Consider the following 24,772-nt stretch of genomic DNA (forward strand, 5'->3'; position numbering starts at 1 on the left):
GCTGCGCCCATTGCCCCAAAAATATTAACTTAATTTGGCCACTTTTCAGCATATCAATAATCTTCAATGTACTTGTTACAGTGTATACAAAAACCAGAGCACATGACTTGACAAGTCATTTACAGTCACCTCACAGATTATCACCCCAAATAGAAGCCAGCTGCCTAGCCTAACCATAGCGCGAAAGCTAAACATGGTTGTTGTTTAATTTGCGGGGAATTTCAAGTCAATGGGGGATAGAAATGGGGGATGGTATCGTGACAACAGCTCTGGTGGACATTCCTACTGTCAGCATGCCAGTTGAATGCTTTTATTTCAGCTCATGAAACATGGGACCAACACTTTACAATTTGTTTATATTTTGTTCAGTATAGCTTGGACTAAGACTGACTGATTCTACATCTGATTGGCCTTCCTTCAGACATTTGAGAAATAGATGTCTATCCCTGGTTAAAATCAACATATTTCTTGAAATGTGTGTCAGAGAGTGGTTGTGCAGCCTAGCCAATCCAGCCAATTTCTGGAAAGGGATATTTGAAACAAAACTCCACCCATTCATTGCCCCAGCAGTTTTGACAGCCTCCGGTCACATACTAGAAAACATTTATATTTGTGATGCTTTTAATAACCATTCACTTTAGCTGGCCACCTGTTTGAAAGGATAAACTCTGAAAAGTCATCTCATCCCACTAGAGGGAGTCTTGTAGTCACCTCAGAGCAGATTGTAGAGAATGATGCACTAACAGACTCGGTTGCAACACTCACTACCGAGTTCCAAACTGCCTCTGGAAGCAACAAGCACAAGAACTGTTTGTTGGGAGCTTCATGAAGTGGGTTTCCATGGCCGAGCAGCCACACACAAGCCTAAGATTACCATGCGCAATGCCAAGTGTCGGCTGAAGTGGTGTAAAGCTTGTCGCCATTGGACACTGGAGCAGTGGAAACACATTCTATGGAGTGATGAATCATGCTTCACCATCTGGCAGTCCGACAGATAAATCTGGATTTAGTGGAAGCCAGGAGATTGCTACCTGCCCCAATGCATAGTACCAACTGTAAAGTTTGTTGGAGGAGAAGTAATGGTCTGGGGTGTTTTCCTGGTTCGGGCTAGGCCCCTTAGTTCCAGTGAAGAGAAATCTTAATGCTACAGCATACAATTTCATTCTAGACAATTCTGTGCTTCCAAATTTGTGGCGCTTTCCTGTTTTAGCATGACAATGCCCCCATGCAGAAAGTGACGTCCATACAGTTTGTTGATATAGGTGTAGAAGAACTTGACTGGCCTGCACAGAGCCTTGACCTCAACCCCATCGAACACCTTTGTCATGAATTGTCATGACAAATTGATCTTGTCTCTCCCTAAATATCAAGGAGCCAGATTGTACAGTCAACTTTCCTGCCAGGTCTTGACTATGGTGACACCATTTACCAGATTGCAGCAGCCCCTACTCTTAAACCTTTGGATACCGTCTACCATTGTATCACTGGTGACAGTTTAAATACTCACCACTATATCCTGTATCAAAAGTTTGGCTGGTCATCATTAAAGTCCCCTAGATTGATTCATTGCTCACTTTTTGTTAGCAAAGCCCTACTACAAGCTTCCAACTTAGCTAACTTTAAAAAAAAAAGAAGGGGTGGGGTACTTACCTAAATTGGTTCTTAAAAGTATAAAAACAAAAAAGTGTAAAAACATGAGATACCAAACCTACTCACAGGGTTGGTTAACTCTTGAGGTTCCTCGGGTCTCCACCAAACTAGGTAAATCTTCTTTTAGTTTTAATGCATCTCATTCCTGGAACCAACTGCAAAATACACTGCAATTGGATGCTCTGGTGCTGCTCGGGCATTTAAAAATATTAATTGCGGAACTACTTTCTGAGGAATGTGGCAGTTTTTTGTTTGTTTGTGTTTGCTGTATTTTAGTTTGTTTTTGCACAATATCTGATTTTGATGTGATTTTTCTTGTGAATTGTATATGCAGTTCTCCCTTGCAAAAGAGACCTTTGTCTCAATGGTGACTCTGTTTAAGTTAAATAAAGGTAAAACTAACCCTAACTCTAATTCCATCCCTAATTAGACTTTTTCCTGTGGGGACTGGCAAAATGTCCCCACTTGTCCGGATTGTCCTTGCTTTATTATCCTTGTGAGGTCTTCTGGTCCACACAAGGATAGTAAAACAAAACACACACACACACACACACACACACACAGTGCTCAGAAAGGAGACTGCTAATTAAAGGCTGTGCTAGAATGCACCATGGAGACCGCAGAGGAGCAATATTCATCTCAATGTGAATTGATGTAAGAGCACTGTTGATTACGAGGAGAGCAGCCAGCCATTTCATATCGCTATGAGGAGCCAGCACAACCCAAAATTCACTCATGACTAGATGTAGATTTATTTTGCCCGTGAAGGGAGAAAAATCGTTATTTTCCCATCTTTGCTTGTTTCTGACTGATCACACAGTATCCTCTCACTGATGTTATGTGCCCCCCCCTCACACAAACGCATACCCACGCAGGGCCAGCAATAGCCTTTTGGGGGCCCCAACCAAAATCAATGGGGGCCACCTGGAGTTCAGGGCCCCTGGGCACCTGCCATGCATAATCAGTTGGTATTCGGCTATGATAACAACAAGTTTAGATTGCTGGCTAGACTAACTGACCAATCTACAAACTGACATAACAAGAGAAAAACTGCTGTTCCGCAAATGTCGAAATTCCACCTTCTGTATTCTACTATTTTTACTCTCAAAAGTTGGTTGAGACCCCGACTGAGTTTATTTTATTTTGTTGATGTTAGGGGGGCCCGTAGCGATCATGTACACACACACACACACACACACACACACACACACACACACACACACACACACACACACACACACACACACACACACAGAGCTCAACAATGACCACTGCACTTGACCACTTGACCATTAAAGAGAGTCTGACTGAGTGTACCCCAAACGAACCCTTTGGGGATAGGAATACATCCAAACAACAATTTCAGTGGACACATTAACGGAGGATAGTTTGGATAGGAGGACCTCATGATTCACAATATCAAAGGCCTTTATAAGATCCAAAAATAAAAGGGTTTGAAAGATCATACACAGCAAATCCCCAGGTCCTAAATTGCATTTTTGTGTGCATGTTCTGTAGACCAACAGACCCCCTCCCTCCCCCACTTGCCTACTACATTTACTATGGACAAAGATGTTCTATTATACTGACAAGATAGTCAAGTGACTGCTCTAACAATGGAAGTATATGTCCTCAAAGATAGAAGGCATGCAGGAGGAGGCGAGTTCAGGTGGGACCATTCTAGCCAAAGAGGGCAGATACGCCTGTGAGTTCCCGAAATGTCACGTGTGTCCACTTATATCAGAGCATTTGTAACAACCTCACCTTCGCGAAACTTCTATCCGATCAAATAAGCTTTGTGGCAAATTAGCAATGATTTTTTGTTGTTGACCATATTCGAAACTTTCTTAATGACATTCATACAAAATTTCCTCACTTCGTGGTCTTACTTTTGTGGTTGGATTTTGACAGTAAACCCTCTCTCTTCGCCTCTTCCTCTTTGCTATGAATCACTGTTTGTTTATTTCATGAAAACAACTGTTTCCCTGAGCCTCCTTTTGACATTGAAATTCTCAGTCTGATTGTGTGGGCGTGTCAATATGAATTTAAATACATTTACATACACAGCCCTGATTTTTATTTTACCTTTATTTAACTAGGCAAGTCAGTTAAGAACAAATTCTTATTTTCAATGACGGCCTAGGAACAGTGGGTTAACTGCCTGTTCAGGGGCAGAACGACAGATTTGTACCTTGTCAGCTCGGGGGTTTGAACCTTCCGGTTACTAGTCCAACACTCTAACCACTAGGCTACCCTGCCGCCCCATTGGTTGGTGGATAGGATCGTCTAGACCAGGGCTGCCCAACCCTCTTCCTGGAGCTCTACCATCCTGTAGGTTTTCAGTCCAACCCTAATTTAACACACCTGATTCTACTAATTAGCTGCTCAATAAAACCTTAAATAGCTGAATCAGAACTGCTAAATTAGGGTTGGACTGAAAACCTACAGGAAAGTAGATCTCCTGGAAGAGGGTTGGGCAGCCCTGGTCTAGACTCTATTTCCCCCCACTTACCCTTCAAAGTAGGAGGATACAAATCAAAGATGACTGGTCATTGGTCAGAATAATCAGATCAGATTGTGACGTCTTGATCTGGGCTAACCAGACTGAAATTCAAGGCATTTTTTTCAAATAGCTCTTACACAAAAATGGCATTATCATAATTTTCACAATTTCAGAGTGTTATTTCAACCTCATAGTGTGGATATTTGATTTTTAAAACCTGGAAAAGCATGTTTTTAACTGCACTGCCTCTTTAAGGTCATGTTTGGTTTATATAAGCTTGTGGCTACTGGTGTTACTGACATTACCATACCATTCACAGATTGTTCACAGACTGTAGTATTCCTTTTGATGTTCACTCTCAGTAGCACAATATGTTTTAGGAATCTTTTTTTGAAGCATTGCAAATATTCTGGCCAAGATATTTTGTCTATCTTTAGTCAAATGTGATACAAGGGAGTATGTGGGTCTTATTTGTGTACATAACTTAGGTAAGATGAGATGGTAAGGTACACCAAATCAAACAAATTCAGTCTATACCCTGCTTCAAATGATAATGATTTTGCAAATAGACTACAGGTTTGAGAAAACAAAAGCTGTTGCTGGGCTCAAGCTATAAAAATGGTGTGTGTGATCTGCCCTTGATTTCATTGACGGCCCTTTCGGCAGGCCACGTTTTTTCCTTGTCCCAAATCTGAAGTAGAATTGCTAATGTTCTATAAAAACAGATCAGAGGCTTCCAGGGAAATGTTATGTCCTCTTTTGGGCCATTCAATCCGCAAGGTCAGGTCATTGATGGAGTAGCTCCTCTTCATTGCTACTAGTTCTCACAATCCCAATAACACAATGGTGGAATTCCTATTCTCCCTCAGACAGAGAGCTAGCGATTAAAGGGACACCTCTCCAGAAGGTTCTGTCATTCTTGCTGTGGAATAGGGTGGTGGGGGTCTGGAGGGGTACGCCAAACCCCCCAAAGGGGTGCTCTGTGGCCCTCTGTAGAGAAACAGACTGGTCTGAATAGGCCCCTCTCAAGGGAAAGAAAGGAACCTCTCCAGAGGTTTGTTTTGAGATCCTGCCTCTGAAATGAATGTATTGGCCCAGTTTCTCCTGTTCATATGGAATATGGACAATGGCACTCACAGGCTTTATTATAGCTCCCCTGCACTATCCAATGAATGCCTCATAATGCTTGAGTTGGATGAGAATGACCCCCCGGTCCTACAACACACCACCCCACCCCAACAACGGAGGACAGGCAAAGCAAATCAATAGATTGATTTAGCCAATTTCAGGTAATACAAGGACTTCCAATTAGTCTAACGTGACATTCTGGGCTAAATCAAAATATAGGATGAAAAAACTATATTGAACACCATATCGTGAGCATCTGGTTTACAATGGAGTAGAACATGTGTTTCTCAAACGTGACTAGTTTGAGGCCTTGGAACACGAAGTAATCTAGAGTGAGAGGCTTATCAGACCAATGAATTTATCAATGTACTTGACAGGCTGGCGCTGACCTTGTGAGGACCAAACCTGGACTGAGCCAGAAGGGACCAAAACATCTTGAATAACAAGGCCACTTACTAAAGTACAGTTCTTTATTTACTTCTGTTTAACTATGCAACAGTACAATGTTGTTGCTATTAACTGTGGCCAGGTTACACATGCTACTGTAACAGTAACAGTTGCAGTTGTCTCACAGTTGGTTAAAGTCTGCCCCGCCATCTGGACAACCCCTGAGCTAAATAAAAGCAGGGGCGTAGTGTCATAATGCAAACTAACAGTAATTATACTGTATGTATTACACTGAAAAAAAATATAACATGCAGTGTTGGTCCCATGTTTCATGAGCTGAAATAAAAGATCCCAGAGATTTTCCGTACACCAAAAAAAGCTTATTTCTCTCAAATTTTGAGCTCACTTTTGTTTACATCAGTATTTCTCATTTGTCAAGATAATCCAGCCACCTGACAGGTGTGGCATATCTAAAAGATAATTATCATGCTGTTTAATCACACAGGTGCACCTTGTGCTGGAGACAATAAAAGGCCACTAAAATGGGCAGTTTTGTAACATAACACAATGCCACAGATGTCTCAAGTTGAGGGAGCGTGCAATTGGCATGCTGACTGCAAGAAAGTGCCCCATGGTAGCGGTGGGAATTTGGTATGGACAACGAACACAATTGCATTTTATTGACTCTAATTTGAATGCACAGAGATACCGTGGCAAGATCCTGAGGCCCATTGTCGCGCCATTCATCCACCGCAATCAACTCATGTTTCAGCATGATAATGCACGGCCCCATGTCACAAGGATCTGTACACAATTCATTGAAGCTGAAAAGGTCCCAGTTCTTCCACGGCCTGCATACTCACCAGACATGTCACTCTTTGAGCATGTGTGGGATGTTCTGGATCGACAGCGTTTTTCCAGTTCCCGCCAATATTCAGCAACTTCGCACAGCCTCTGAGTAGTGGAACTACATTCTACAATCAACTGCCTGATCAACTCTATGCGAAAGACATGTGTTGTGCTGCATGAGGCAAAATGTGGTCACACCAGATACTGACTGGTTTTCTGATCCACTCCCTTACCTTTAAGGTATCTGTGACCAACAGATGCATATCTGTATTCCCAGTCATGTGAAATCCATAGATTAGGACCTAATGAATTTATTTCAATTGACCGATTTCCTTTTATGAACTGTAACTCAGTAAAATCTTATACATTGTTACATGTTGTGTTTATATTTTTGTTCAGAATATATTCATCTGGCACTTTTCATTATGGTTTTAAAAACACTCAAAATTGTATGGATGTAACTCAACCCATCCATGGCCAATGTTTAAGTCTACCTGGGTGATGCACGGCAGCCTTTTTGGATTGACAATAACAGGGTGAGCCTTAACACATTGGGCACGTTCCACTGCCCAGGCATTGCTAATGAATAGATAGGCATTTTAAGTATCAGCTAACTACATCATACGTTATAGAAATCTGTCAATCGATGACGTGGCACACAACCATTGGTTGAGGGCTGCAACGTCTGAGCAGGGGAACACAACCATTGACTGACTTATCGCAATGCCTCGACAGAGGGGTTGACAGAGGGAGGGACAAGACAAGGACACATTACACAGTCTTTTGGAAGGCACCGTTTCTGAAGTTGTCCAACATTTTTTGTACTGAACACTACCTAACAATACTAAAAGACTAGGAGAAAATTAAAACTGTAGCTAATGTTTTGCACTGGTAACATATGGATTATTAGGAGTCTAGACACTATATTCTCACATGGCCTCATTTTAACACTTGTCCATTGGCAAATTTCTGCATTAGCTGTCGAGAACAGGTGCCATATGCCATGCCTATGGTGGGTAAAGTGGGTCCTTCCTGCAATGTCCACACCTCTGATGCGGAAAGCTCAAGTGAACAGCAGTCTAAAAAGGTCCTCACTGATATTTCAGAACAAACCTGTTCAAAATGTTAAAAAGATAATAAAGACTTGAATGTAACCCTCAAGCTGAGTAACTATTTGTAACAGTCACGCAACCTATGGGGCCTCTGGGATAATAAGCCTCTGGGCCAATAAAATAGCTTTTCCTTGTGCAGTATTTCATCCCGGCCAATTATCAACCAGTAAGTCAGTAAATAAAAAGTATTGAGATCAAAACCAAATTCCAAAACACATGGTAATGATTGGAATTTATTAAAGACAAACTAAACCAGAAAAAAATAAATACATGGAGGAATAGTAATACTTTTTAACTAAATAAAAACACTAAAGTGGTGACAGACAAGGCAAACAACACCTTTTTGGCCAATGGATTGTAAAAGTATCCCAGCTACTTTTGACATATCAGGGGAAATATATATCTAAAAAAGATGCGATTTGTCTTGTACACGTTTCTGAACTGATTGAAAACATCATAGTCCAATAATACAATGTTTGGTGTTAAGATTATATATATTTTTTTACAGGCCCCAAAATATATTGAACTTAAAACCCAGTTTCCGAGTGGGTAGGGAGGATGTGGGCGGGTGGAGGGGGATGGGTCAGCTTCATATTCTTTTATTTGATTGTTTTAGTGCTTGTAACCCCCCTCTGAAAAAGAAAAATGACAAAACTAAATAAGTTGGTCACAAAAGAAAACATGGTGTTCAGAGGTAAAAAAAAAAGAATCTTCTGTTGACCTAATCACGAGGCATAGGGCTAGGAATAGGAGCCAAGTGCAGTCATTAACCGTTGAGGGTACAAATTAAAATCACATACCAATAATTTATCATTTTTACATTTAAGTCATTTAGCAGACGCTCTTATCATCACAAAGAAACATCTGAAATTAGGCAGGATTGATACATTCATAGTGTGCATACTCTCCACCTTTCAAATAAATAAGAACAAGTGAAGACTTTTGACCGCTCTTTAAAAGCTTGAAATGGGCACGGTCTAACGTACTCGACATCCAAAAACATACCGTACGAGTCAAAAGTTTGGACACGCCTACTCGTGGAATGGTTTTTCTGAAGTTTTGCTATTTTCTACATTGTAGAATGGCAAAGACATCAAAACTATGAAATAACACATGGAATCATGTAGTAACCAAAAAAGGGAAACACAAATCAAAATATATTTTATATTTGAGATACTTCAAAGTAGCCACCCTTTGCAGTGAACAGCTCAAATAAGCAAGGAGAAACGACAATCCATCATTACTTTAAGACATAAAGGTCAGTCAATCCGGGAACATTTCAAGAACATTGAAAGTTTCTTCAAGTTCAGTAGTGGCAGCGGGTGCCGCTGTGGCCTAAGGTACTGCATCGCAGTTGCTAGCTGTGCCACTAGAGATACTGGGTTGAGTCAGCCGGCCACGACTGTGAGACCCATGGGGCAGCACACAATTGGCCCAGCGTTGTCCTGGTTAAGGGAGGGTTTGGCCGGCAGGGATGTCCTTGTCCCATCGTGCTCTAGCAACTCCTGTGGCGGGCCAGGCACATGCAGGCTGACAAGGTTGCCAGGTGTACAGTGTTTCCTCCGACACATTGGTGTGGCTGGCTTCCGGGTTAAGAGGGCATTGTGTCAAGAAGCAGTGCGGCTTGGTTGGGGTGTTAAGGAGGACGCATGACTCGCGACATAAGCCTCTCCGAGTCCTTACAGGAGTTGCGGCGATGAGACAAGACTAACTACCAATTGAATACCACAAAATTGGGGAGAAAAAGGGGTAAAAGTGTTTTTTAAATATATAAAAAGTTCCATCGCAAAAACTATCAAGCGCTATGATAAAACTGGCTCTCATGAGGATCGCCACAGGAATGGAAGACCCAGAGTTACCTCTGCTGCAGAGGATAAGTTCATTAGAGTTAACTGCACCTCGGATTGCAGCCAAAACAAATGCTTCAGAGTTCAAGTAACAGACACATCTCAACATCAACTGTTCAGAGGAGACTGTGTGAATCAGGCCTTCATGGTCGAATTGCTGCAAACAAACCACTACTAAAAGGACACCAATAATAAGAAAAGATTTGCTTGGTCCAAGAAACACGAGCAACGGATATTAGAACGATGGAAATCTGTCCTACTGCCGTGTCTTTGTGAGACGCAGAGTAGAACGGATGATCTCCACATGTGTGGCTCCCACCGTGAAGCATGGTAGGACTATCATTTGTTTTTGAACAGGACAATGACCCAACACACTTCCAGGCTGTGTAAGGGCCATTTGACCAAGAAGGAGAGTGATGGAGTGCTGCATCAGATGACCTGGCCTCCACAATCACCCAACCTCAACCCAATTGAGATTGTTTGGGATGAGTTGGACCACAGAGTGATGGAAAAGCAGCCAACAAGTGCTCAGCATATGTGGAAACTCACTCTAGATGGTTGGAAAAGCATTCCAGGTGAAGGTGGTTGAGAGAATGCCAAGAGTGTGCAAAGCTGTCATCAAAGCAACAGGTGGCGACCTTGAAGAATCTGAAATATATTTTGATTTGTTTAACACTTATTTTGTTATTACATAATTCCATGTGTTATCTCATAGTTTTGATGTCGTCACTATTATTCTACAATGTAGAAAATTGTAAGAATAAAGAAAAACCCTTGAATGAGTAGGTGTGTCCAACTTTTGACTGGTACTGTATCTATGTTTAGCTTTCTCAATGAACCATTAAATAAACTGTTTGACAAAGTTATCTGGCTAACTCATTGACCGTGCTATGTAGTATACCACTCTGTCCAGACAACTGTTCTTTACTCCTGAACGGGCTGGACAATTATCCCTGTGTTTGAGCTTGTGACTATGTGTGTGTGTGTGTGTGTGTGTGAGAGAGTGTCAGTAAGCCTATGAAAGTCTGTACATATACACTTGTGCATATCTTGTTCTGAGTACACACTTGTGCTCTATTGGTTCCTCATGGGGACTCTGAAGACAGAAGGCCGCATTGTTGCTGTAAAACTATCAGTCATCAAATCTTACAGCCCACTGGAGGGGTCACTCTTACTTGGCAGCTCATTCAAATAAAAACACATTTCTAAATTCACAATTTGATCCATGAAACAAAAACAGAAGACCTAAAAATGGTAGTTTCCCTACTGGCTCTACAAGGGGTGGACGGGGACAGGGGAGGGTGGAGGAAAGAGGCTGTAGCTTACAATTGGCATTTGACTTGACACTTCTCCTATTGATCAAAATGCCCTTTTAGTTGTACACCAACCTAACAGCAGGGATCTTACTCACATTCACACGTACCATTCCCTTGACCAAGGCCTGTGTGTTGCTGCCCTCCCTGACTGTCGTCACAACTGGTCAGAAGGGGCACACGTTTCTCTCAGCTCTTCCAGTATGGCTCAGTTTGTACCAGGGACAGTAAAGGGGGGATAAAATATTTCAGAAATCATAAGGAACGTACATTTAAAAACCCATGTTCGTCCTTGGTAGCCAGTTAGACATATTTAAATTTAACAGTTTCAAGTGACGGGATCTCAGCAGGGACTCTCCCAGTGAGGTGTCCCCTCCTTCTCCAGTAGGACAAGCATCGCAGTGGTGACCTCTTATTGGCTGCTTTAGTTCACACATCCCTTTACAACATCCACAGCCCCCCACCACCACCACCACAAGGTTCTCTGCTGCTCTGTTTAAGACTGTACGCACATAAATATTACCATTTACTCTCATTTATATTAGTGTCTTTTTGTTAAGGATTTGTGAATCCTGCTCTCAAAATAAAAAGGTAGTAAAAGTCAAGTTAAGAGTCATCCATGAAGGAAGCACTGGGGGGTGAACCAGGGGTTCTCTGGAGATATGGTCATGAGTGACGTGGCTGTGGGAGAGGAGAATGGTTGTCCTTAGAGCCCTGCCCCACACAGTCGTTTCTGAACGGGGCTGGAACAGAGCCCAGTGGGACACCACCCTGACCCTGGGGGAATGCTGCTATGCCGCCATGAGATACTGGTGGTAGAAGAGGCCGAAGATGGAGGTGGAAAAGAGGCAGGCAGCGATCCACCAGGTGAGGAAGGAGAGGAGGCCACGGAAAAGCAGGGGGGTGAACACTGTTCGCAGGCCCCCGAGGGCCACCGACAGCTGGACCACCGATGCCTGGGCCACCACAGCCAGCCCTGGAGCTGCAGTTGCTGCTGCAACCACAGCAGGGTCAGAGTTAATCTCCATTGGGCAGGGGAGGTCTTCCTCAGAGTACACCCCCCAGGAGTGTCCACCTATAACACAAAGAGTAGGGTGCTACATTAGCAGTGTGGTGGACTAATGACGGCTGCTAAATGGTTCAATTTAATATATGAGCAATAATTTCTGATGATGTGCCAAACTCACCTAGGGTTTTTAGCAGGAAGGTTGTATGCAGCAACATCACCAAGGGTGCCATATACTGCAGTGCGATTACACATAGGTAGTAGAAAACACGGGCCACCTTGGAAACAAAAGAAAAAAAAGAGTACTCCCTGTCAAGAGGAACTCTTAAAACCCCATTTGTTTTATCATACTCTGCCCATCTGTCAAGGCCAAATGATTGGCTGATTTGAGGCGCCACTCACCATCTTCTGCAGGTCAATGGTGCTGATGCGTCCCGCCTCCTTCTTCATCTGCTCCACGCCCTTCTGGGCCAGGTTGAGGTAGGCCTGGAGGTGGTGCCTCATCATGGCCAGGCGCAGTACACACAGCAGCAGGATGGCCCACAACCGCAACGTGTCATAGGTCTCTTCAGTCATCCTGGTGAGGAGTCAGACACAGCAAGTGTGTGTGTGTGTGTGTGTGTGTGAGTGAGAGAGGAGTCAGACACAGCAAGTGTGTGTGTGTGTGTGTGTGTGTGAGAGAGGAGTCATACACAGCAAGTGTGTGTGAGTGAGTGAGTGAGTGAGTGAGTGAGTGAGTGAGTGAGCGAGCGAGCGATGGGTCAAGGAAAAATAAATGAGATAGTGTGTGAGAGAATGTGAGGGTATGAAAGCCAGGAGTGACAGGGATAGGTGGAAAGAGATGTTACAGAGATGTGAAACTTTGGGAAGGCTTCATCCTTTGACCATGCATGTGGTTGAAAAATGTACTGACAAACAAAACAAGGTGAACTTACAAAGGCATACTCTCCTTCCCCAGGGCAGGATTCAGGAGGTAGTCCTTGGTTATAGGCTTCACCCACAGCAGTACCATAATAAGAGGGGAAAGGAAGTTGATATGAAGCAAAGTCCTGGAAGAGAAGAACAAAATAAATGGTCACATATTCTTGTCAGTAAAACGCTTTGCTTATCCAGGAGTACAATGTGAATACTGTATGAGCACTATATGTTTATGGCATACTATCATCTACACTAGAGGTCGACCGATTATTGGAGGACCAAAAAATCCAATACAGATTAACTGGCCGATTAAAAAAAATATTTTTTTATTTGTAATAATGACAATTACAACAATAGTGAATTAACACTTATTTTAACTTAATATAATACATCAATAAAAATCAATTTATCCTCAAGTAGATAATGAAACATGTTCAATTTGGTTTAAATAATGCAAAAACAAAGTGTTGGAGAAGAACGTAAAAGTACAATACTTGCTATGTAAGAAAGCTAACGTTTCAGTTCCTTGCTCAGAACATGAGAACATATGAAAGCTGGTGGTTCCTTTTAACATGAGTCTTCAATATTCCCAGGTAAGAAGATTTAGGTTGTAGTTATTATAGGACTTTTCCCCTCTATACCATTTGTATTTCATTAACCTTTGACTATTGGATGTTCTTATAGGCACTTTAGTATTGCCAGTGTAACAGTATAGCTTCCGTCCCTCTCCTCGCTCCTCCCTGGGCTTGAACCAGCAACACAACAGCCACCACATCGAAGCAGCGTTACCCATGCAGAGCAAGGGAAACAACCACCCCAAGGCTCAGAGCGAGTGAAGTTTGAAACGCTATTAGCGCACGCTAACTAGCCAGCCATTTCACTTTGGTCACACCAGCCTCATCTCAGCAGTTGATAGGTTTGAAGTCATAAAGAGCGCAATGCTTGACGCACAACGAAGAGCTGCTGGCAAAATGCACAAAAGTGCTGTTTGAATGAATGTTTACGTGCCTGCTTCTGCCTACCACCGCTCAGTCAGATACTTAGATACTTGTATGCTCAGTCAGATTATATGCAACACAGGACACACTTAATAATATCTAGTAATATCATCAACCATGTGTAGTTAACTAGTGATTATGATTGATTGTTTTTTATAAGATAAGTTTAATGCTAGCTAGCAACTTACCTTGGCTTACACCATTTGCGTAACAGGCAGTCTCCTTGTGGAGTGCAACGAGAGAGAGGCAGGTCGTTATTGCGTTGGACTAGTTAACTGTGCGGTTGCAAGACTGGATCCCCCCAGCTGACAATGTGAAAATCTGTCTTTCTGCCCCTGAACGAGGCAGTTAACCCACCGTTCCTAGGCCGTCATTGAAAATAAGAATGTATTCTTAACTGACTTGCCTAGTTAAAGATTAAATGTGTAAAAAAAATACAGATTTCCGATTGTTATGAAAACTTGAAATCGGCCCCAATTAAATCGGCCTAATTAATCGGCCATTTCGATTAATTGGTCGACCTCTAATCTACACTCATTGAGGACCAGCCAGTAGACCACATTACTTATTGGTTTATTCAGATCTCCATTAGCTTTTGCCGATGCAGCAGCTATTCTTCCTGGGGTCCACAAAAAACAATAATTTAAAAACTCACACCTACTTCAACCAGCCCATTTATGAATGGGACAACAGTGTAACTGCGGAGAGGGTGAGGAGGAGAGAAGAGAGGGACTCACTGTGTGACTTTGGCTGTGGTCAGGTTGAGGGCGTCCAGGTGCATTTGAGCCAATCGTAGGCCGGGAAAGGTGAGGAATGCACCAATCAGAGAGCAGAGCAAGGCCAGGATCAGCTTAAAGGTGAGTTTAGATATGGGACCCCTGGAGAAAAGAACAGACCCAGTTGTACTGGGCTAAAGCGTACGCCACAGTCATACAACTTGTGAAAACGCGCACACACACAGTCCACGAGTCAATTAGATTCAAGACCCATGCATACTGATAAAAAAGCTCATACTTACTGGGACTCTAACCCCTGGTTTTCCAAAAACTGTGTGGCACTTTCAGAGAAATTTGCAAAACCTAGATTGAAATGAAAACACGATTACATTTTAAAAATGCCCAGAAAAATAACAATTACAGTACATTAGACAAAACAAATGGAATCTAGTAAGAGATTTAATCTATTCCTCTAATGTAGTGTTCTTCCACCCCGGTCCTAGGGAAGCACAGAGTTTGCAGGCTTTTGTTCACTCATCACGAACACAGCTAGTTGGATAGAACTTGATGTGTTAGTACTGGTCTGGAACAACAGCCTGTGGGTCCCAAGGGTTGTAATCACTAGGAAGCAAACGGGACGAAAACGCTAGTTTTCTTTTTCCATTACAAAATGTTGTGCTATGTTTTGTACTAGGACCCATGTGCAGGACGGAAGAGCACTGTGGGCTAGCCATACTGACAGATGGCTCATCGCCCACTCACCTGTCTCCAGGCCAAACTCCAGGTAGTTCTCAGTGACGATGAGGATGGCCATGGCTTTGACAAAAAAGAAGAAAGCGAAGGTGATGCAGAGCGAGCGCTCGCCACCTTCCTCCAGCTTGAAGTAGAAGGCCGTCAGGGAGAACAGGGTCTTACTGTGGGGCAGGGGAGTTAAGGAAAATGCCAGCAGAAACACACCACTCATGAAATATAGCCTACTAATCATATTGCTGTGAGCCATGGCCGTGTAGAGACGTTTCTGCAGTAATGGTGGTGGCTCATTAACATAATGGACTCGAAGGATCAGAAGCACGCAACAGTACTCGACAGTGACCCTGCAACAAGCATGCGCACACACAGTCTCGCTTCTCTCACTCTCTTAAGCAGAGGCTGTCACACATTTACCATGAGGCTCAATGGGCCGGGCTTCCTCAGAACTAGAATGGTGTTTTCTGCGGTGCCTTGCTGCAGTGTTTCTAGGGTGCTAAGTAAGGACATAGCGTGCTTCTAGAGCTGCCTCGCATCTCCAAGGTGATGGAGTTCAGCCTTTATTCCACATAGCAATCTCTCAGGCCATTCTGAATGGGGAATCATGGTAATGTAGGCAAGCCAATGGATTAGCCTTTTCCTGGGGGACACAACCAGGATACTAAAGGCTGCATAAAAATAAAAAAAAGTACCTGACAACTTAAGAGCTAGTTTCTCTCAAAGGAGCAATGAAGCCCCATTATCAGATCTCAGTGAGGCAGCTTCTAATGTAGCCCTAAATACACCTTGGGAAGCAGCCACAGAACGCAAGTGGCAAATTTCGATGCAGCATTTCAGCGAGAGTAGCTTTAGCCCACTTCGTTATACCATCACTGATTGTCAGGATAAATCTAGGCTAACCAACAGGCCACTCAATGGGATGTCTACCTGTTGTGCATTCAACTTCATCAACACTTATTGAAATCCCTTTCTGTTAGGTGGAAATCACAGAGCTTGGGAAGAATCCAATGTTCCAATACCTCATACTGTAACTTCACAAAAAATGCAATCTGCTAAATCCATTCCAATTTGGCAGTTTTAAGATTCCATTCCATGGCTGACGTGTGTTAAGTCGAGGTTAACACAACAGTTTCCCGGCTGCAGCCTCTGGCTCTTTACTTCTCCAAGAGGGTCGCCCGAGACGGGAATATGAAATCAAGTGTGCCATTAACACACACACACACACCATCTTCATCATCCACCTAGCCGTGCAACCCCTCCTCCACGTACCACCCACTCCCAGTCGCCTCTTTTCCCAAGCAAATCAGTCTGGTGGGCTGTGAAAATTGGGCCTCCAATCTTCCTCAGCAGGCACGCAGGAAATGGCATGCCTTCTGACCGCACTCAGCCAGGGAGCGTGGGAAAGATTGATCCCCACGGACTGCGGCGGAGGATAATGCGTATGATTTGGTGACGCGTCGGCAGAAGAGAGTAGCAGGGAGGCATGTGGTGGCAGGCAGTGGCTGGAGCTGTGTCTGTCAGTTTATGGCTACTTACTGCCGTCTGCCTGCTGAAATGGAACCTGGGAACAATCAAGGCTCTCTCTCTCACATGTTTTTTTACACTCTCACAGACAAAGAGATGTTAACCGGCAACAGGTAGGGAACAAAAGGTAGGATTCTCAGTATGTGCACGGAGTGATTAAATGCAAGAACTCTAATGAAAGTAAAGTCTTTTCGAGGTACGTTGAGCAGTGTGCAAATAAATAAATAGAACAGCAGAATACGTACCATCGTGCATGTGATAGTCGCAAGAGAAAAAAAAAACAGCGTTCACTGTTCGCAGTAATGTCTTTTTGTTATGTAATAGACGTTTCGCCATTAATGACTTGGCTTGTCAAACGTTGCCATTCGTTGAGACTGGGGTTCCACTGAAACCCCGACAACCTCTAGACCTGGATCGCTGTTCAGCAGGACATTGTGACAGATGGATGTTATATAGAAGGAATGATCGAAAGAGAGAAAAAGGGATTGGACGATGTACTGACTGAAGGATGCATGACGAAGGCGAGGACGAGCAGGCACCACACCACGCTGATGTTCATCTCCCCAGAGGGCTGGGCCACTGTGTAGTACAGCTCTGTGATCAGATACACCACTGTGGCAGCCACCGTGAAGTCCACCAGCCACTGGAACTCTGGGAAGTAGTGCAACGCTGCAGGAGGACGAAGAGGAGGATGACTGATTTACTGTTCTGTTACTTGGTTGATTTATGACAGTAATTCTGGACTGTGATGATGTGCTCAAATACTGAACGATGAAGATTTGTTGAGGTTTAAGAGGGGAAAACAAAACTGGTTATAAAGATAAGAGGATAACTGAATGGTGCCAGTAGATATGGCCTCATACCTAACGTGTCCACTTCTGTGATGCACTTGGTCTCCAGCTGCAGGTCTATGTCCTTGGGAATGGTCAGAGGCTTGTTCTCTATGTGGCCATTGTTCCTCCTGGGACAAAAGACAGAGCGCCAAATCAATACCAGACAGACATGGGGGAAGAGAGAGACAGACATGTCCTATGTTGCAGGCAGGTGTACTCTGTGTAATTTTTCTGGTCATTAGTCTACCTCTAAAAATCGACTGCTATCGTGTCAATTTACTGGCTAAATTAAAGAAAAACACATCATATCCCAGACTATATCAAACTTAATCTGTGTACAAGGTCATTTGGGCATCTGCGAGATGGCTAGCGTCATGGAGGTCACGAAAAACGTGACAAAGTATTATGTGCGCACGTTGATGAGGCAGACGGCCGTGTTGTGTTTCTGAGCAGTCAGATAGTTAGCAACAATGACAAGAAGCTGCCATGGGAGGAATCGTAGGTGGCTCATTTCAGCTCGTTGTATCTTTTAATTGATACAATGTCTAATTGATTAATGTCAGGTCTACCCTAATATGGCTAAAATAAGCTATCTAGCTAACAAACAACTGTAAACATGTATTTGAGAGACACCAAGTGCAAATGTATGTTTTCAATAAACATTTGGAGACTGAATATAGTTTACATGTTGTCAACAATCCAAGCCAACACAGTATGTTTTGGCCCATAGTTGTACACGCGTCGGTTTTGTTGTCTAACAACCAACCAGTCTATTGTCAACCCAACCAAGGCATACTGAGCACTGACGCTAGCTCTTTTGTAGTGAAGAGTAGGGCCCATGTAATTCACAAGTCCAATATTTTGTCATAGGGCTACAGGGTGCAAAATGCAGTAAGACTGCAGGAGCAGCACATGGCACTGGCTGGGCCAGCTGTTCCTTGGACAAGCCAACCTTTCTAGAGGGCCTCCGGGACACAGGGCAGTGTTTGTTCAGCCATGTGTGTGTGCTGGATTCAGAGGACAATACTATGGCAAGACACTGGGGCCAAACTTGAAATGTGTCCAAGGCATCTTTGGGGGACCTGACAGGAAAAAGTGTTCTTGGCTTCACAACAAAAGGAATGGAGATGTGTGGCACAAGCAGGCAAAGGGACAGTGGTCCGTTTTTGAAGCGTAACACGGAACCCAAACCGGCTGTGCGCGTGCGCCATCATACATACATTTATTTTGTTCCCCTACACCAAATGCGATCACGACACACAGGTTAAAATATCAAAACAAACTCAGAACCAATGACATTAAACATGTATGGTAATTTAACTAGTTAGCTTGCACTTGCTATCTAATTTGTCCTGGGATATAAACATTGAGTTGTTATTTTACCTGAAATGCACAAGGTCCTCTACGCCGACAATTAATCCACATATAAAACGGCCAACCAAATCGTTTCTAGTCATCTCTCCTTTTTCCAGGCTTTTTCATCATTGAACTTACATGGCGATTGGCATATAAAAACTTTCATAGTATTACTATGACAACCGGCAAAAACATTTCGTCTTTCAATCACCCACGTGGGTATAACCAATGAGGAGATGGCACATGGGTACCTGCTTCTATAAACCAATGAGGAGATGGGAGAAGCTGGACTTGAAGTGCGATCTGCGTCAGAAATAGGAATGACTTCTATTTTAGCCCTTGGCAACGCAGATGCTCGTTGGCGCGCGCGAGCAGTGTGGGTGCAATAATTGAATAACATGGATTTCTAAATTTATTTATAAAATAACAACTCAATGTTTATATCCCAGGACAAATTAGCTAGCAACAGCAAGCTAGCTAAACAGGACAAATTAGCTACCAAGTGCAAGCTAACTAGCTAAATTGCCATACATGTTTAATGCTTTTCGACCTGTCCCCAAATTAATGTCATTGGTTGTTTTGATATTTTAACCTGAGTCAAGATCGCGTTTGGTGTAGGGGGACACAATACATGTATTCACGATAGCGCACGCGCGCAGCCGGTTTGGGTTCCGTGTTAGTAAACGTGGCGCTGTGCTCCAATCTGCCTCATGGAGGCCTAGGAATTGGACTAGATCTACGTAATGGCTCCAAGCAAGAACCTATAAGATAAACTTCATAAGATTTAATTTTCAAATGTTTGAGGACATTTCACATTGCCAAACCTTGCTTTCTATTAGGCTAAAAGGCATGAACACAAAATGGAGATGAGGAATAAATATCAACATAACGTAAGTCTTATTTCAGAACTCGCCATAGTATCGTCATGACTTCTACCTGAAACCCTTACATGGGGTTGGCCCTAAAGCTTGTTTTGTTGGGAGTCTTAAACTATGGTTTATTCACCACTGAAAGATGTCACCTGCATGGCCAGAACTGACCAACCATTCAAGGTTCTCCCACCTTAACTCACTAACATAAGACAGCCAGAGACCATTTTCGCAGGCAAGGCAAACAAAAAAATATGTCAGTCCTCTCACTTCAAACAGGCCTTAAACAAGCCTCCTAAACACATCAGCTTAATCTCTCAAATGCCGTGCCCGTGTTCACCATCCATCTCACACGTCTGCCTTTCCTTCCTGCTTGATGAGAGGTGCCACTCGCTCCCCTCTGCTCCACCCCCCTCCTTACCGGTCTTTCTTGCTCTTAGTTTTTTGTTGCTTTCCGGCAAGGCTCCTCAACTCATCTTCCGTAGGGTGCTGGTACCACCGCAGACTGGGAAAGGAGGAGACAAGTGAGTAATCAAGGTAGCTTTAGAACTACACCAGTGGTCCCATGTCCTTGAGGGATGAAGGGTGGACAGGCTTTTACACATCAATCAATTAACCAATACATGTGTTTTTTGTATTGTGCAAGAACAATATATTTACACAGGCTATGGCCCACTAGGACCAGTATTGGTGACGTTATACATCACATACCCCAAAAAGTGAGCCCTTCTATTGTTTGTGGTTCCAGGCCTTCATGATTGAAAATGATTAGGACCATCAATTAGCGAACAATCTGGGTTTTGCGATAATTTACCTTAGAAAATACACACAAGACATCCCTCAAAGCATATTCAATGTATTCAAGACAACTAATACACCCTTGACAAATACTTGCCAGAAGTTTACAAAGAGGGTAGTTATCGTGTCCTTTGAGGACTGTACTTAAAACAAGAGCTAATTTAAGAGCAGCCTTTTGAAGACTAACATTTCACGCAAGCTCTAACTTTGTCACAAGCCCTGAGAGGCATAGGCATGAGGGAGGAATAGAGGGCTTGTTTTCATTCATTCATCTTTATTTATTTATTAGGGGAAACTTAATTGCAGATCTCTCTGAAGCAACACTGAGCCTCCTGTTTGAGCTAAAGTATTTTTTTTTAAATGCATCAACAGCCTCCTAGAAAGAAAAAAAAACACTGGTGAATTATTAAGCGTTTTCTGGGGAGCTGTTTACTCAAAAACACATATCGCACTAATTAGAGGAAACGAGACGGGTGATTTATTTGTATTGCCCGTCCTCTCGGGTTCTCCCAATATTTGATGATGCCCTTTGGTCTATGCGACGAAACTTAAATTATTATTTTATTTTTATTCCCTTTCAGCAGACAATGAATAAAGAGACCGTGTACAAATTGAGCAAATACTATTTCCCGCATTGTTAAGACTTGAAATGAATTGTTCTGATGGGAAAACCACTGAGGAGATTAAATCATGGCTCTTAAATACACCACCAAAAACATTAATGTCAGGTACAGAGTTCTACATTACCTGCCACTGCAGAGTAGCCATCTTGCAAAGGAATAATGAGGAATGATCTTCTGAATTACACTGGCCATTACCATAGTAACCACCAGCTGCACACCGATCACCCCCTGAGGGAGGGAAAAACAAATCAAGTTATAATTTAATAGGAATTGGACAGATATGAAATACATACAGTTGAAGTAGGAGGTTTACATACACCTTAGCCAAATACATTTAAACTCAGTTTTTCACAATTCCTGAAATGTAATCCTTGTAAAAATTCCCCGTCTTAGGTCAGTTAGGATCACCACTTTATTTTAAGAATGTGAAATGTCAGAATAACAGTAGAGAGAATGATTTATTTCAGATCTCTTTCTTTCATTACATTCCCAGTGGGTCAGAAGTTTACATACACTCAATTAGTATTTCGTAGCATTGCCTTTAAATTGTTAAACTTGGGTCAAATGTTTTGGGTAGCCTTCCACAAACTTCCCACAATAAGGTTTGTGAATTTTGGCCCATTCCCACTGACAGAGCTGGTGTAACTGAGTCAGGTTTGTCGGCCTCCTTACTCGCACACGCTTTTTCAGTTCTGCCCACACATTTTTATGGGATTGAGGTCGGGGCTTTGTGATGGCCAATCCAATACCTTGACTTTGTTGTCCTTAAGCCATTTTGCCACAACTGTATGAAGTTTGCTTGTATGGTCCATTTGGAAGACCCATTTGCAACCAAGCTTAACTTCCTGACTGATGTCTTGAGATGTTGCTTAAATATATCCACAATTTTTCTTACTCATGATGCTATCTATTTTGTGAAGTGCACCATTCCCTCCTGCAACAAAGCACCCCCACAACATGATGCTGCCACCCCTGTGCTTCACGGATGGGATGGTGTTCTTTGGCTTGCAAGCCTCCCCCTTTTTCCTCCGAACATAACGATGGTCATTATGGCCAAACAGTTCTATTTTTGTTTCATCAGACCAGAGGACATTGCTCCAAAAAGTATGATCTTGTCCCCATGTGCAGTTGCAAACCGTAGTCTGGCTTTTTTATGGCGGTTTTGGAGCAGTGGCTTCTTCCTTGCTGAGCGGCCTTTCAGGTTATGTCTATATAGAACTCGTTTTACTGTGGATATAGATACTTTTGTACCGGTTTCCTCCAGCATCTTCACAAGGTCCTTTGCTGTTGTTCTGGGATTGATTTGCACTTTTCGCACCAAAGTACGTTCATCTCTAGGAGGCAGAATGTGTCTCCTTCCTGAGCGTTATGACGGTTGTGTGGTCCCATGGTGTTTATACTATTGTTTGTACAGGTCAATGTGGTACCTTCAGGTGTTTGGAAATTGCTCCCAACGATGAATAAGACTTGTGGAGATCTACAATTTTTTTCTGAGGTCTTGGCTGATTTCTTTTGATTTGCCCATGATGTCAGGCAAAGAGGCACTGAGTTTGAAGGTAGACCTTGATATACATCCACAGGTACACCTCCATTTGACTCAAATGATGTCAATTAGCCTATCTGAAGCTTCTAAAGACATGACATAATTTTCTGGAATTTAAAGCAGTTTAAAGGCACAGTCAACTTAGTGTATGTAAACTTCTGACCCACTGGAATTGTGGTACAGGGAACTAACTATAAGTGAAATAATATGTCTGTAAACAATTGTTGGAAAAATTACTTGTGTCATGCCTAGATGTCCTAAGCGACTAGGTGCACCAATGTGTACCTAATCATAAACATCAACGCCTTTCTTAATATCAATACACAAGTATACATTTTTAAACCTGCATATTTAGTTAATATTGCCTGCTAACATTTCTTTCTTTTAACTAGGGAAATTGTTCTGTGCAACAGAGTCAGGGTATATGCAGGAGTTTGGGCCGCCTGGCTCGTTGTGAACTGTGTGAAGACTATTTTTTCCTAACAAAGACTGCCAACTTCGCCAAAAGGGGGATGATTTAACAAAAGCACATTTGTGAAAAAAGCAATCATTGCACGAATGCACCCAACCATAAACATCAATGCCTTTCTTAAAATCAATACACAGAAGTATATTTCTTTAAACCTGCATATTTAGTTAAAAGAAATTCATGTTAGCAGGCAATATTAAATAGGGAAATTGTGTCATTTCTCTTGCGTTCATTGCACGCAGAGTCAGGTATATGCAGCCGTTTGGACCGCTTGGCTCGTTGCAAACTAATTTGCCAGAATTTTACGTAATTATGACATAACATTGAAGGTTGTGCAATGTAACAGCAATATTTGGACTTATGGATGCCACCTGTTAGATAAAATACGGAACTGTATTTATCTGAAAAAACAAACATTTGGTTTTCTAAATGATCGTTTCTGGATTTGACCATATTAATGATCTATGGCTCGTATTTCTGTGTGTTATTATATTATAATTAAGTCAATGATTTGATAGAGCAGTCTGACTGAGCGGTGGTAGGCAGCAGCAGGCTCGTAAGCATTCAGTCAAACAGCACTTTCCTGCATTTACCAGCAACTCTTCGCTGTGCTTCAAGCATTGAGCTGTATATAACTTCAAGCCTATCAACTCACGAGATTAGGCTGGCAATACTAAAGTACCTATTAGAACAGCCAATAGTCAAAGGTATATAAAATACAAATGGTATAGAAATAAATAGTCCTATAATAACTACAACCTAAAACTTATTACCTGGAAATATTGAAGACTCGTGTTAAAAGGAACCACCAGCTTTCATATGTTCTCATGTTTTGAGCAAGGAACTTAAATGTTACCTTTTTTTTTTTTACATGGTACATACTGCACTTTTACTTTCTTCTCCAACACTTTGTTTTTGCATTATTTAAACATGTTTCATTATTTATTTGAGACCAAATTGGTTTTATTGATGTATTATATTAAGTTAAAATTAGTTTTCATTGGTCATTCAGTATTGTTGTAATTGTCAGTATTACAAATATATACATAAAAATCAACTGATTAAATCGGTATCAGCTTATTTTGGTCCTCCAATAATCGGTATCGGCGTTGAAAATCGTGATCGGTCGACCTCTACTCTAGACCCAAACTGCTACAGACCTATATCTATCCTAGCCTGCCTTTCTACGGTCTTCGAAAGCCAGGTTAACAAACAGATTACCAACCATTTCGAATCCCACCATACCTTCTCCGCTATGCAATCTGGTTTCAGAGCTGGTCATGGATGCACCTCAGCCACGCTCAAGGTCCTAAACGATATCCGCCATCGATAAGAGACATTACTGAGCAGCCGTATTCATCGACCTGGCTAAGGCTTTCGACTCTGTCAATCACAACATTCTTATTGGCAGACTCAAAAGCCTTGGTTTCTCAAATGATTGACTCGCCTGGTTTACCAACTACTTCTCTGATAGAGCTCAGTGTGTCAAATCAAAGGGTCTGCTGTCCGGACCTCTGGCAGTCTCTATGGGGGTGCCACAGGGTTCAATTATCGGGTTGACTCTTCTCTGTATACATCAATGA

The 24,772-nt window shown here is 42.5% G+C and overlaps 1 protein-coding gene across 1 annotated transcript in view; it reads right to left on the reverse strand.

Moving 5' to 3' along the window:
• Positions 1-7,842: 7,842 nt before the first annotated feature.
• Positions 7,843-24,772, reverse strand: part of tmem161b (transmembrane protein 161B) — a 43,713-nt gene continuing 26,783 nt past the window's right edge. The window contains exons 2-12 of the mRNA XM_029677454.2: positions 21,302-21,405; positions 20,178-20,261; positions 17,562-17,659; positions 17,211-17,367; positions 15,190-15,341; positions 14,730-14,790; positions 14,449-14,589; positions 12,731-12,844; positions 12,198-12,372; positions 11,977-12,073; positions 7,843-11,864 (exon numbers count right to left, since the gene is read on the reverse strand). Coding sequence (XP_029533314.1) covers positions 11,581-11,864; positions 11,977-12,073; positions 12,198-12,372; positions 12,731-12,844; positions 14,449-14,589; positions 14,730-14,790; positions 15,190-15,341; positions 17,211-17,367; positions 17,562-17,659; positions 20,178-20,261; positions 21,302-21,405 — 1,467 coding nt within the window. The 3' untranslated portion in view covers positions 7,843-11,580. The remainder of the gene's footprint in view (positions 11,865-11,976; positions 12,074-12,197; positions 12,373-12,730; positions 12,845-14,448; positions 14,590-14,729; positions 14,791-15,189; positions 15,342-17,210; positions 17,368-17,561; positions 17,660-20,177; positions 20,262-21,301; positions 21,406-24,772) is intronic.

Source organism: Oncorhynchus nerka, linkage group LG13 (genome assembly GCF_034236695.1).
Source record: "Oncorhynchus nerka isolate Pitt River linkage group LG13, Oner_Uvic_2.0, whole genome shotgun sequence".
Classification (NCBI taxonomy): Eukaryota; Metazoa; Chordata; class Actinopteri; order Salmoniformes; family Salmonidae; genus Oncorhynchus; species Oncorhynchus nerka.